Source organism: Anabrus simplex, chromosome 6, assembly GCF_040414725.1.
Source record: "Anabrus simplex isolate iqAnaSimp1 chromosome 6, ASM4041472v1, whole genome shotgun sequence".
NCBI lineage: Eukaryota > Metazoa > Arthropoda > Insecta > Orthoptera > Tettigoniidae > Anabrus > Anabrus simplex.
In genome coordinates, this window is record NC_090270.1 from 236,319,384 (window position 1) to 236,334,443 (window position 15,060).

The window sequence follows — 15,060 nt, forward strand, 5'->3', positions numbered from 1 at the left end:
ATCCTAACTTCAATACAACATATAGATGTTGGAGACCTTTGTGACAATGCAAAAAGACAAAGTACTGAAGAAGAAGAAGAAGAAGAAGAAGAAGAAGAAGAAGAAGAAGAAGAAGAAGAAGAAGAAGAAGAAGAAGAAGAAGAAGATAAAAAAAAGGATTGAGCAGAACCAACTTTTGAGGCAGCAGTGGAGGTACTGGATATTGTCTGCAAGTACTTCTCCTTCAACATTGATGAAGATCTCATCAACAGTCTCAACCAAATTGAGAGAAAACTTCTTTCCCTGTGACATCTGGGCAACAGGAAGTAAACTACTGTACTGGACTCTCCAGAAAGTGAAAGTTAATATGCTTGTTCTTATGGTTCCCTATCTTTCACAGATCTCTTTAAATTCAATTTAAAACTGCAAGTCAGTAATACCCATTTCTCTTTTCCACTACGGAATTTGTTACATCTGTGGTTTTTTAAATATTTTTTGTTATTCTTGAGTAAATTTGAGTTTTTAGTATTAATATGTTCATTTATTATTTCTTGACATTACATTAGTTAAAGACATAAATGTATTATTATTTCTTGTGATATATAGCCTACTTTCTTTGAACCCCTTTTTAAGGAAGAAATATCAAATCCTCCTGAGATTTGCTAAAAAGTGTTTCTACTGTATGTATGTATGTATGTATGTATGTATGTATGTATGTATGTATGTCCTACCCTTGTCCCGTTTCTCTACGAGAAGCTAAATGAAACTTCGTAATGAGTTTTTTTATGACCAAATGCCCTTCCTGAGGTCAACCTCATGACGGCAATCATTGAGATGAAGTGAATGGCGCAATATATGATAGTAGGAAAGGAGAGGGTTAAATCCAGTATCGGCACTTAGTCTATTCTTGTCGAATAGTGCCAAGGTGTCTGCTCAAGGTTTACTGTCTCCATCCAATGGATGAATCGCCATCAAAAGTGTCATATGCCCTCACATCATATGAACATTGCATAAAGGCTTGGAATTGAATCCAGGCTTTTGGCACGCAGTCTAGTGATTAGCAATTGTATAATACTACCTCTCCTACCGTACAGGCCAACATCCTGATGGTAAAACTTTTTCGACTAAAGGGACTCGAGCCAGCTGATCCTGGTGTCTGACCTCATAGTCTTGATACCTTAATGATCATGGCCATCAGGCGGATAATTGTTCTTCCTGATTATTTATTCCAATTTCGTTTCAATAATATTGATAAACTTGAGAGTTTTGTTGTCTCCACTAAATCATATCATTAGATGTAATAACTGAAACTATCCTTCCTTGATATACATTTTTAAAAATAATGATGATAATAATAATACCAAACTCGATAGCTGCAGTCGCCTAAGTGCGGTCAATATCCAGTATTCGGGAGATAGTGGGTTTGAACCCCACTCTCGGCAGCCCTGAAGATGGTTTTCCGTGGTTTCCCATTTTTCGCACCAGGCAAATGTTGTTGCTGTACCTAAATTAATGCCACGGCCGCTTCCTTCCCATTCCTTGGCCTTTCCTATCCCATCGTCACCGTAAGACCTATCTGTGTCGGTGCGACGTAAAGCAACTTGAAATTGATGATATTATTAACATTTTATTTTGATGCCATCTGGCTGTCTGCTCATCAATTTTGACATTGTTTTACACTAGGCCTACTAGATTGCAGGATAAACTGAATCTCTCTTGGGCGTATGACTGAGTTTTAAGGAATTTATGGGTACATACCAAATGTGTCACCAGATATGCTTTACATGTCAATATCATACAATGTGGAGTATCGCATGTGCTTTCTTCTGCCCTTCAAAACTCCAACTGCCTCTGTCAAGTTTGAACCTGTTATTGTGGGATCCAATGGCTGACACTACCATTGATCCACAGAGGCGGCTATATGATTCATAAATCATAATTACAAAGAGTCAAACTTGTGTTAAACTTAAATACAGTAGAACCTCGATAATTCAAAATCGGTTAATTCAAAATCCCATCTAATTCGAAGAAGCTCTTGTTCCCGGAAACATGAGGTACGGTTTTGCATGTTATTTTAATTGTTTAATTCGAAATGCAGATAATTTGTAATTCGAAGTACCATGTCGGCCCCATTACCGAAATTCAGACTTTTAATTTGAAACTGCCTTTACATTTTACAACATAGTATGTTACAGAGTAATTTAAATTCAACATTTATCTGCGTCATGATAGAACAAGACTTCCGGAACGTGCAGGGGTAGCTTTCTGCACTTTCACGCACTTCGGTGTGTCTACAGTGTGCTTCATAATTGCTAAGTTCAAGTGAAATCAGAATTCTTTTGTATTCAATATTTTTAAGCAAAGCCGTAATATCATGCAGCAGGCAGTGTGTGGAGAAACAGAATCCGCGAACACTGGCGATGCCGACAGTTGACGAAAAAGCGTAGCTCATGTAATCCATTCGTAGGCACCAAACAATATTGTCATTGCCGATGAAACTGCGTTGCTTTCTTTTAATGCCGAGCTCAAATGGTCTTATAGTTTTAAAGGAGAAAGTGCCAGCCGGGAAATCGTATAAGGGTGGGGGTCATTGTACTGTGTTGCAATGCACACGCAAGCGAGAGAATTCCTCCGCTTATCATGGTAAAAGTTCGATAAGCGACAATTTTTTAACGGTATCGGGCACTTTCCGAGCAAGTAACACGTATCTAAAAATGCAAACGGTAGAGTAATCCAAAAAATAATGCACTTGCACAGGGGAACCAGCATAATTTATCTTCGTCTTTGAATCGTGTGATTTTTTTCTTTCGTTGTGTGAGCTTATGTTTGTCAGTGATTAATCCAAGTGCATTATTTGAACATTGTAAATGCACCTTGTTGGATACCTTTTGGAAATAGTTTTTTTCCATGGCATTTGAAAGGTTTAAACTGTGATTCAAGGTGATTGCATGGATTAATGGGTCTTAGAATACTTTGTGACGTGGCAAGTGTTTACATTTCTTAAGTACGAGAGAAGTGCCATGGCGGGAAATTGTACAAGAGTAGAGTGACTGTATTGTGTTGTCATGCAGAAGGAAGTGAGAGACTTTCTCCCCTCGTCATAGGAAAGTTCGATTAATCACAATGTTTTAAGGCCATTGGGTACTTTCTGTGCAAGTGCTGGACATCTGAAATGCATACAGTAAAATAATCCAATGAATAAAGCACTTGCACATGGGAGCCAGAATAGATTTCTCCTCATCTTTGAATCGTGCTTTTCTTTCTTTCTTTCTTTCTTTCTTTCTTTCTTTCTTTCTTTCTTTCTTTCATTTGTGAGAGGTTATGTTTTTCAGTGAGTTATCCAAGTGCTTTATTTGAATACTCTAAATGCACCTTCTTGGATGCATTTTTTGAAAATAGTTTTTTTCAATTTTTTTTAAATGGCATTTGAAAGGTTTAAACTATGAATCAAGGTTAACTGCGTGCAGTAACGGGTCTTAGAATATTTTGTAACGCGGCAAGGGTTGGCACTTCTGAATTACGAATTGGCGGTTAATTCGAAGTCCGATTTTTTTAGTCCCAACGACTTCGAATTAATGAGGATTTACTGTAGTTGATTGGTCAAGTCTCGTCAACAAACCTGTTTCTTTGGTTTGCTTCAGTCATAACCTATAAGCGACATACCCACATCCTCATGTTCTGCTGTCTTCAGATAGATGAACTTTCCCCTTATCTGTCCCAATTCTTCTATATCCATTTTTTCTTTGCCCCCGACAATCTCGCGTCTGTAACTTTAATGCTTTTCAATCTGTCGAGCACTAATCACCGTATTTACACGAATAAACCCTGCATATTTTTTAAAATGAACTAAGGCACGAAATTGGGGTGCGGGTTTCATTTGTGTCAAGGTTGGCAACACGCTCCTAGCTAACCTAGTTTTTGATGTTAGGTGTACAGTTATGCTTTGTGTAACTGCAGATGGAATAAAACTGTCCCCATATGTCATATTTAAACAGAAAACTATTCAGACATTTAATTATAAACAGCCTTTACTTAAAAAAGTATTTTACAGAGTAATTGAAATTCAAAATTTCTCCGCATCATGATAGAACGCATCTTCCGTGCAGGGGTAGCTTTCTGCACTTTCAGTCACTTTGGTGTGTCTATAGTGTGTTTCATAGTTGCTAAGTTCGAGTGATATCATATATTCTTTTGTATTCGGCGTTTCAAGGAACACCATAATATCGTGTAGCAGGCAGTGTGCAAAGGAGCGGAATCCGCGAAGACTCGCAATGTCAATCAATCAGTCAATCCAATCAATCAATACTGATCTGCATTTAGGGCAGTCGGCCAGGTGGCAGATTGCCTATCTGTTGTTTTCCTAGCCATTTCTTAAATTATTTCAAAGAAATTGGAAATTTATTGAACATCTCCCTTGGTAAGTTATTCCAGTCCCTAACTCCCTTTCCTATGAATGAATATTTGCCCCAATTTGTCCTCTTGAATTCTAACTTTATCGTCATATTGTGATCTTTCCTACTTTTAAAGACGCCACTCAAACTTGTTCATCTACTAATGTCATTCCACGCCATCTCTCCGTTGACAGCTCGAAACATACCACTTAATTTGCATACAAATTTGTATTTTTTATTTTTCTATTCCACCTTTTCAATACAAATGATTTTGTGTTGTTAGAAATTCCAATTGCTACAACACTACATTAAAAGGGACATGTTTTGCTTGGTTTCAAGCATCCTTAGCCTTTGTAATTTATCTCAAGGTTAAGACCTGTCATTGTTAATTTGCTTATAACTAATTTCTACTTAATTATGATTCTAAAAACTAAGTGGTAAAATACGTAAACATAGGCATTTGTAAACACAATGGACAGTTTAACAATTTAAATGACAGTCCTAAAATTGGGATATTAGTTGATTCTAATAACATTGATGTCCAAAACACAGTAATGTCTTCACAAAAATGAGATTTGGCTAAAATTCTCAAGTTCTTTGTGTTTTAAAAACAATCGTCACTTGACTTAGTGTATTAAAATTTGAGTTGTAAATTACGTATTTTATCAACATACCATTGCCTGCTGACCATCTCACAACAATATCAAGGTCATGTTGCAGTTGCTCACAATCTTTTAACTTACTTATTACTCTATACAGAATAATATCATCCGCAAAAAGCCTTACCTCTGATTCCACTTGTTTACTTATATCATTTATATATACTGTATAAGAAAACATACAGGTCCAATAATACTGCGTTGAGTAATTCCCCTCTTAATTATTACAGGGTCAGATAAAGCTTCGCCTACTCTAATTCTGTGAGATCTATTTTCTAGAAATATAACAACCCATTCAGTCACTCTTTTGTCTAGTCCAGTTGCGCTCATTTTTACCAGTAGTCTCCCATGATCCACCCTATCAAATGCTTTAGACAGGTCAATCGTGATACAGTCCATTTGACCTCCTTAATCCAAGATATCTGCTATATCTTGCTGGAATCCTACAAGTTGAGCTTCAGTGGAATAACCTTTCCTAAAACCAAACTGCCTTCTATTGAACCAGTTATTAATTTCGCAAACATGTCTAATATAATCAGAAAGAATGCCTCCCTTAAGTTTGCATGCAACGCATGTCAAACTTACTGGCCTGTAATTCTGTTTTATGTCCATCACCCTTTCCTTTATACACAGGCGCTACTATAGCAACTTTCCATTCATTTGGTATAGCTCCTTCAACCAAACAATAATCAAATAAGTACTTCAGATATGGTACTATATCCCAACCCATTGTCTTTAGTATATCCCCATATGCCGATAGTAGGCAAAAAAGCGTGACTTATGATTATAATCAATTCGTACTTACCGAACAATACTGTCATTGCCGATGCAACTGCTTTGGTTTTTTAATTACTGCCGAGCCCAGACGGACTTATGGTTTTAATGGAGATGGGTTCACTGTAGTGTAATACAATGCAGACAGAAGCGAAAGACTTCCTCCCTTCATCATGGGAAAGTTCGATAAGCCACGATGCTTTAAGGGCGTCGGGCATTTTGCGTGTACAAGGAATCTAGAAATGCAAGTAGTACAGTAAACCAAAAAATAAAACACCTGCACGCGGGAGCTGGCATAATTTGTCTTAGTCTTTGAACCGTGCTTTTTTTTCTTTCATTGCGTGAGCTTATGTTTCTGAGTGAGTTATACAGGTACATTATTTAAATAATGTAAATGCCCCTTGTTGGATATATTTCGGAAATAGATCTTTTCCATGGCATTTGAAAGGTTTAAACTGTGAATCAATGTTAATTGCATGCAGTGGTGGGTATCAGAATATTTTGTGACGCGGCAAGAGTTCACATTTCTGAATTATGAGTCAGTGGTTAATTTGAAATCGCGTAGTAACGTGGTTTTATTTTACTGCAAAACTAACAGTTCAGTTTGCCGCTGTGTCTGTTTCAAGCGTTTATATTTCACGAAAAGATGTATCCACCACTGGTTGTGTTACTATCCGAGTAAAAAATGTCCGCATGTGAGAAGTGTTTTGGTTGTGCAGTGTGACGAATTTGTAATTTAGGAGAGGATTCTAGTGATGCAAGAGACAACGAATCTTCTGATCTACAGGGAATCAAGCCTATTGCAAGTACAGTTTTATGAAATTCCTGTCATATAGGTAGGCCTACTTGTTAATTTTCATGGCATTTTATAGCAGTGATAATGTTTTTTTATATCAGGCAAAGCTGCTATATCCGTAAATTAATATGTTCATATTTGCGTTAGGAACACGTTGACCTCGCGGAGTGAAATGAAATGTTTGTTTATACGTATGTTACTCTTTCGATGAATGGAATTTTATTTTATTTCATTTCATTTTTTTTTCAAAATGAGCCTTCCTAAAATTAGGGTACGGGGATTATTCGTGTTAATACGGTATAATACAACACTGTAACATACGTGTAAAAATGAAACACTTGTTTAATAGTGTGTTATAATTAGTGTTCAACAGACTGAAAAGCATCAAATTTACATTAACTGAGTCGACACTGTAAAGTATGACTTCTTATTTAACCCTCTTAGTGCCGGCTCTCTTACTGACGTGGTTGCTAAGAATGCCAGAGAGAAAATGCCTATTATGCAGCACTGAAGATAAAAGCATATCCTATCCTCACTTTTCAAGATATCTCATTGTAGTTTACATTTTCTTGTAGCTAATTGATCCCTCTCTTCACTCATTACATTAACATCACAAAAATAATTCATACTTCCGAGAAAAAAATTTTAATTTGTTTATGCAATTTTTGAAAAATTTTAAAATTCAAATTTGGATCTCAGTACATCCTAGTATTTTGATCGTACTCACCTATATTTGTTATTCTCGTGCACAGTGATGCATTGTTTACTAATTTGTAAAATATCAGTGTTTTAAGAGTAATAGTTCTTGTGAAAATGGATTAAAATACTGACTTGGTCTAGCATCAGGAGGGAGTGCACGTTTAGGGCCGGGCGTCTCAACGAATGCAGGAGAGGGCTAAAATTGCACGTCATGATCGGACTGAATTTTACGGAAATCTGGTCATCATCGTCATTACTGTCACCGTCAATTCCATCATTATTCCCGTCACTATCATTACCGTCTTTATCGGAAATTACATGCATCACTGTCACACGAGTAAGTCGGATAACATAACCACTATCGTCATTGTTTGAAACGTTACCAGCCTTATTATTACTCTCAGTATCATCTGAATCATCGCCTGACTCAATATAATCGGAATCATCACTCAATCAATATACTGTACCAAATCGTCATCGATTTCAAAGACAATACGAGAACTAGCCGCCATTATTACGAACACATGGTCTACTGGTACGCGCCAAACAGCTGAAATATTTAAAAAAACATAACATCAACACAACATGTCGCACAGAGATTCTGGTGGTAGATTTAGAAACTATGTAGTATCTACTACAGAGTGATGCCTACTGGAGCTGCCATCTATCAGATATGTGCAAACTATTACGACTTACGTAGACAGCTGCAACATGGAGCGCGATCGCGCTCCTGGCACTTTTCGCTAGGCTACAGAGGAGCGCAATAGTGCTCCCCGGCACTCTTAAGAGTTAATGAAAGAGCTTGTTACAGTTATGCAGCTTCATCAAGAGGGTGGGTATGAATACTCAATCAAGGTTCATTTTGACGGATTCCTTTTCCTGATGTGGGAAGTGAAGGATAAGAAAAAAGCAGGGTACAATGAGGAAACTGGAAGAGGTTGAAAAGATAAAGATGAATGCAGGTGGTACAGTATAAACACACACGGGGAAAAGAACTGGTCAATATAAATAATGGAAAGGAACAAATGAGTGACATATTAAATCATGTATAGAAATGAACACATAATGGGTTAAACACAATGACAGATACAATATTAGGAATGGAAAGGAACAAAAAAGTGTCAAATCATTGTATTCCTTATTTTTGTGGAAGTAATTTTGTAAAGTTTGTTTCCAAGTTCTCTGACCTTTTCAGTCTTGGTGGTGCAGAAGAGGAGTACTTTCTTGTGTTGTCGCTGGTGAATGACTAAAGCATTCCTTACTATAGTTGGAGTTTTCTGTTCTGTTATTGAAAGTTATTAAAGCTTGTTGATTTCTCTCTCTTATAGTAAATATTCTTACCATTCTCGAGTATAAATACTACGGCTCTGAACACTATTAGTGATGTTTGAATAAGAACGAATATCTCTTGAACCACTTCTTAATGTGGTCAATGCCGGGCTGAGTGGCTCAGGCGCTGGCTTTCTAGCCCCAACTTGGCAGGTTCGATCCTGGCCCAGTCCGGTGGTATTTAAAGGTGCTCAGATACGTCAGCCTCGTGTCTGTAGATTTACTGGAACGTAAAAAAAAAAATTCTGCGACACAAAATTCCGGCACCTTGGCGTGTACAAAAACTTTCACAGTCATAGATCTAAAATTCACAGGAATAGAATCAGCTCCATGGGGAGTGTACATTAGTTTGGAAATGGAAAATTCACTTCTCCTTTAGCAGGCGAGAAATCCCTGTTTGCTAACATGGCAGGACCATGCAGTTGATCTGCCACTGCTAAGCAAAGTCTTGGAGGAGTGTGCCAATCCAACTGATGAGCCCAAATAGCTCGTCTGAGAGAAACTCTGCGAATGCACGTTGCCTGACCATCCAAAAGCTGGTTCTATTCCTTTGATTTTATAAATTACACTATATTTTCATTATTCCTTTTTTTTTTTTTCCATTCCTAGAGTTCCATTATAGACCGCTTTGTCTGAGAGTTGTCAGTCTTCAAGCTTTTGTGACTAAATTATGCACCTCCATGTTCTTCTGTTTTCCCCTGGCACCATGACCTCTTCTGCTTCTTACTTTCAAATGATTGAATATAACCAACATTTTGATCCCCCTTCTCTTTCTCTTACCTTCCAGGGCCGGGCTGAGTGGCTCAGACGGTTAAGGCGCTGGCCTTCTAACCCCAACTTGGCAGGTTCGATCCTGGCTCAGTCCAGTGGTATTTGAAGGTGCTCAAATACGACAGCCTCGCGTCGGTAGATTTACAGGCACGTTAAAGAACTCCTGCGGGACTAAATTCCGGCACCTCGGCGTCTCCGAAGACCGTAAAAGTAGTTAGTGGGACGTAAATCATATAACATTATTATTATTATTATTATTATTATTATTATTATTATTATTATTATTATTATTATTATTACCTTCCAGGACCCAAGTATATTATTCTCATTGTCATCTTATCCTCCTCGATTTGCCTCACATGGGCAATTTCTTCCCAACCAACATCACTTTACTCATGGAAATACTGATTTTCACCACACTCGGTCTATTTCTCTTCTAGTTTGAAGATATTTGATTATATCTTATGAATGACTTCCACATCTAAGATTTCAGGCTCTCCTTCTCATGTGTGGAGTAGGCAAGGCTTGCTAGTGAGGTTGTAGTTTGAAGTGGCTATTGATGCAGCTTCCAATTATGTGCAAAATCCGAACTACAGTAATTGGCATTTGTTCATCCGAATGAGGAGCCAGGGTCAAGCCACTCGACTATATCTTGTATGGAATGTGGAATAGTTAACACACTCGTTCAGAAAATGGGCAATTGTGGTTCAAAACCTGAATGGGGTATTTTTTTTTTTTTTTTTTCTCCCCTTTAATCTTGGTGTTGTTAGATTGCATGCTTACAACATTGCCTTTAAGACTAAATGATCAGCATAAACTAAACTGTTACTGTCTCTACCTCAGCTCATTTCAATTAAAAAAAAATATATATATATATATATCCCTTTGAGTATATGATCTTTGAACAAAAAGGATGAAATATTACTGCTTTATATAACTTCTGTAGTTAGTTTGAACCGGGTATGGATTCTGGCATCATCTCTTGTTGCAACTCGATCGTTAACATTGCTGCCTATGATTGCGTGTAACAACCTAACCGTGGTAGGCCTATTCTCTCATATGCCTTCTTTAGATTTTCTTTAAATAGACAGACTTTGCTTTCTCTTGCTTAAATAGTTATTTATTTTTGTATTCACCGGACATTTCTAGACCCAGTACCTAAGAAAAAAAAAATATTATCTTGTGTGTTGCAGGCAGGACATGTCTGGGGCAGGGACTTCTAGTCACAGTGCAACAATGTCATCATCGGTTCCAAGTCCAGACAATCACCACAACTCTAGTCTAGAAACAGGCAATGGGCAGAAGCTGTACCGGTCAGGAGGTTCAAATGGAACTGCATCGTCGTGTCCTCCACCGTCAGTTTCTGAGCCTTACAGTCCACCCAAGGTCAGTACTCTTGCTGTTAATACTACAGCAGAACCCCTTTTTAATGAATCTCAGGGGGATTTAATATTTCTTCCTTAAGAAGGTGTTTTCCTAACAGGGGGCTCAAAGAAAATAGGCTATATATCACAAAAAATAATAAAGTGAAACCTTGTTAAGACGTTTCTGCAGGGGACAGCAAAAATGAACGTGTTAAGCGAGAAAACGTACCACTGAATATACAAATAAACACTATCCAACAGGGATATGGAAACACTAGATACGATTTTTTTTCCGACATGAGGGTATTTGACCAAGTTGTTACATTAATAAAAACCACCTTTCCAATACATAGTAGTCCTTTATGTTTAGGATAAAACCATTAATGAGATATTATAATTAGGTTTTATCCTAAATATAAAGGACTACTATGTAGTGGAAAGGAGGTTTTTATTAATGTAACAACTTCTGATTCTGAAATCCAATACGGTTATACAATGAGATTTATAACTTGCAATGAGGGTATTTCACATCGTGTATCCGCCGGTACAGTGAAAACTATATCTATTGTTTCTAAAGACGAGAGGAAAGTTTTAAAAGGTGGAAAAAATACGAGAGAAACCTTTTCTGCTGGGGCTTATAAAATAACAAATGCACTGAAAAGTGTGAAAAACACCGAACAACAAATATGAAAATATACGCACGGGGGCCAATACAAATATCCGCCGGGCTGAGTGGCTCAGACGGTTAAGGCGCTGGCCTTCTAACCCTAACTTGGCAGGTTCGATCCTGACTCAGTCCAGTGGTATTTGAAGGTGCTCAAATACGACAGCCCCGTGTCGGTAGATTTACTGGCACGTAAAAGAGCTCCTGCGGGACTAAATTCCGGCACCTCGGCGTCTCCGAAGACCTTAAAAAAAAGTAGTTAGTGGGACGTAAAACAAATAACATGATTATTATTATACAAATATCCAAGCATTATTGCAGGATTACACTTTCTAAAACAAATGTTAGTAGAAGCCTTTTATTTCAGAGCAGTGGGTTATTAAAAATTATTTTCTGGTCACACTCTTGGACAGTGAACTGGAGGTTATAGTGAAACCTCAGAATGCAAGTAACTTGGTCTACAAGTGTTGCAAGACGAGCAAACATTTAAAATAAATTGCAACTTGATAAGCGAGTGAGGTTCCACAATACGAGCATCACCATGTGTGCCTACATTTTCCCCTCGTCTCTGCCTCTCTCTTTCCTGGGAGAGTGTGTGTAATCATCTCCCACGCTGGAGTTCAGTTGGTGTGCCTTGCTCGCATAGTCAACACCATACGAGTGTACATGTTTTGTTTCTTTCATTAGTGTTATAACTATACTGCAACAATGGGTCCAGCGAACGAAAAGAAGGCTGACAAAGAATGTAGTCGAAAGAAGGAGATGATTACGGTGGGAGTTAAGAAGGAAATGATGGAAAAGCACGAACAAGGTTTTGTAGCAAGTCTACGTCAACTGTTTGGGCAATAGAAGAAATTATTTGTACAGTAGAAGAAATAAAAGGGGTGGATGCAGCAAAAGGAGTCACAAGAGTATCAAAGCAACGGCCACGTATTCTGGAAGATGTAGAAAAGTTGCTTCTCGTTTGGATAAATGGTAAGCAATTAGTAGGTGATACTGTGACCGAGAATTTAATCTGCGAGAAGGCAAAGACATTATATGCCAACCTCGTAAGTAAATTACCATGCAGTACACGTACGTCAACAGAAATCGAAGAAAGCTTCAAGGCCAGCAGGGGATGGTTTGGTAACTTTAAGAGGAGAAGTGGCATCCATTGTGTTGTGAGGCACGGGGAGGCTTCCAGTTCCGTTGCTAAGGCAGCTGAGGCATTCACTGCTGAGTTCCAGAAGCTCATTGTTACAGAGTGTTACCTGATACAGCAAGTTTTTAATTTTATTTATTTATTTATTTATTTATTTATTTATTTATTTATTTATTTATTTATTTAAGTGGAAGTACAATGACGAAAAAACATCTAATGATAAAAATAGAGGAAATAATTAAAAACTAACAAAATAACTGTATAGACACAACAAAACATAAAGGCAAAAGAAACAACGAGGAAAATTGAAGATTGAACGTAAAACAAAGAGAAGAACTTATAGCTAGGCTTAGTAAGATAAATACAGATATAACACATAAGTAATGGTATAGTACAGTAAAAAATAAATAAATAAATAAATAAATGAATATTACATTATGTTTAAAAGAGAGGACAGCAATGAGAAGAGGAAAAAAGGAATATGAAAAAAATGAACTAGGTTAAGTTAAGGAAGGATCGATTAAAGGAGGCATACGAAGAAAAAACATCCAAGTTCCTGTCAGAAGAAAAAGAGTTAAGGAGGGTTGGTATGCGGATAAATGAACTTCTTTGAACAAGAGAGAGGCAACAATACGGAATATGAAGGGGCGGATTAATCCTGGTTTTATGACTTGGAACATGTAAGGAAAAAGGAGGATGCAGGTTCAGGAGAACAAAATAAATCATTAACAGTGTTATCTACGAATCTAAGGTCGGCTACTTTCCTGCAACTAGATAACGGGCGAAGGTTTAACTTATCCAGTATCTGAATACTGCTCAAGTTTAAGAATTATAACATGTAATCAGATACTCGGGCTCTAACAATGGCACAGAAGAATGTGATTCAGATTAGTGAGTGAAGAGGTAGACCAAATGGGAGACGCAAATTCAATAATCGATAGGATGCAAGATACATAGTAGGCTCGGAGGAGATGGATATTGATGATGTCAAAAAATCTATACAACAGACCGAGAAGTGACATTGCTCGTGAGGTTATCTTTTGTATATGGCGGACGAATAACAATTTACTGTCAAACAACTCTCCAAAGTCATTTTGTTCTGTTAGAGTTGGAAACGGGTTACCGAGGAAGGAGTATTTACTGAGAATAGGGGATTTACGAAGCGTGATTGAAATAGAGGAACACTTGGTAGGATTAGGCTTAAGACGCCATGTGGAGCACCATTCAGAGAGCAAGTTAAGCCCACTCTGTAAGGAGTTTACATCTGATAATGATTCGATTTGTTTGAATATTTTACAGTCATATGCAAATAGTAGAATTTCACAAGAAACGGAGGATATAGTATTAACGCGATTGTCAATAAATTAGACAAAAAGAAGCGGACCTAGGACACTGGCCTGTGGAAAGCCCTAATGTACCATAACCATTAAACAGGATTTTTATGGAAAAGGATGCTGAAGAGGACCTACATTACAGCAGAAGAATTCAGTGCCTGGTCACAAGCACATGAAAGACAGTTTAACCCTGTTATTGTGTGCTAATGTGAGCGGGGATTTAAAAGTAAAGCCCCTGCCCATTTATCATTCCGGGAATCCATGAACCTTAAAGAAATGCAAGGTGCTGAAGAGCCAGTTAAATGTTACGTGGAGGTCCAACACTAAGGTTTGGGTCTCTTATTTTCTTCGTTGATTGGATGAACGAGGTCTTTGATCCTGTAGTGAAGAAATATCTTTCAGAAAATAATCTGCCACTCAGTCTTACTGGTTATGGACAATACTCCTGCTCATCCTCCAGGCCTTGGGGACAACTTACTGGAGGAATTCAAGTTCATTAAGGTTAAGTTCTTTCCTCCCAACACTACTCGAGCCTATGGATCAGCAAGTAATATCGAACTTCATGAAGCTATACATCAAAGCACTATTTCGGCGATGCTTCGAAGTGACCGAAGGAACAAACCTTACCATCCCAAGAGTTCTGGAGAAATCATTCCTGCATCGTGAACTGCCTGAAGATCATTGACAATGCCTGGGATGGGGTCACCAAGAGAACTCTTCACATCCGCTTGGGGAAAGCTGTGGCCTGACTGTGTTCTTGGATGTGACTTTAAGAGGATTGTTCGTGACAATGAGCTGTCGATTGTCGATGAAGTTGTGTCCTTAGGGAAGACCCTGGGGCTGGAGGTGTATGACATCTACATTCAAGAGCTGGTGGAAGAACATAGCCGGGAACTGACCACCAGTGAACTGATGGACCTGCATCGTGAACAACAGGAGGAGGTTATGGAGGAGATCTTGTCTAGGGAAGAGGAGGAGGAAAAATCATTGGAATCTCTCAGTTCAGCTGAGATTCGAGAGAAGCGCAAAATGTGGGAAATGGTGCAAAATTTTGTAGAAAAGCACCACCCGAATAAGCCTGTAGCAGTGCGAGTTACAAATCTGTTCAATGTCAGTGCAATGTCACATTTTTGTGAAATCCTCAAAAAGAGGCAAAAGC

At 38.0% G+C, this 15,060-nt stretch overlaps 1 protein-coding gene across 1 annotated transcript in view; it reads left to right on the forward strand.

Annotated features, from left to right (window-relative positions):
• FoxK (forkhead box K) overlaps positions 1-15,060 on the forward strand; it is a 278,192-nt gene that overhangs the window by 84,532 nt on the left and 178,600 nt on the right. Inside the window, exon 4 of the mRNA XM_067150284.2 lies at positions 10,592-10,784. Coding sequence (XP_067006385.1) covers positions 10,592-10,784 — 193 coding nt within the window. The remainder of the gene's footprint in view (positions 1-10,591; positions 10,785-15,060) is intronic.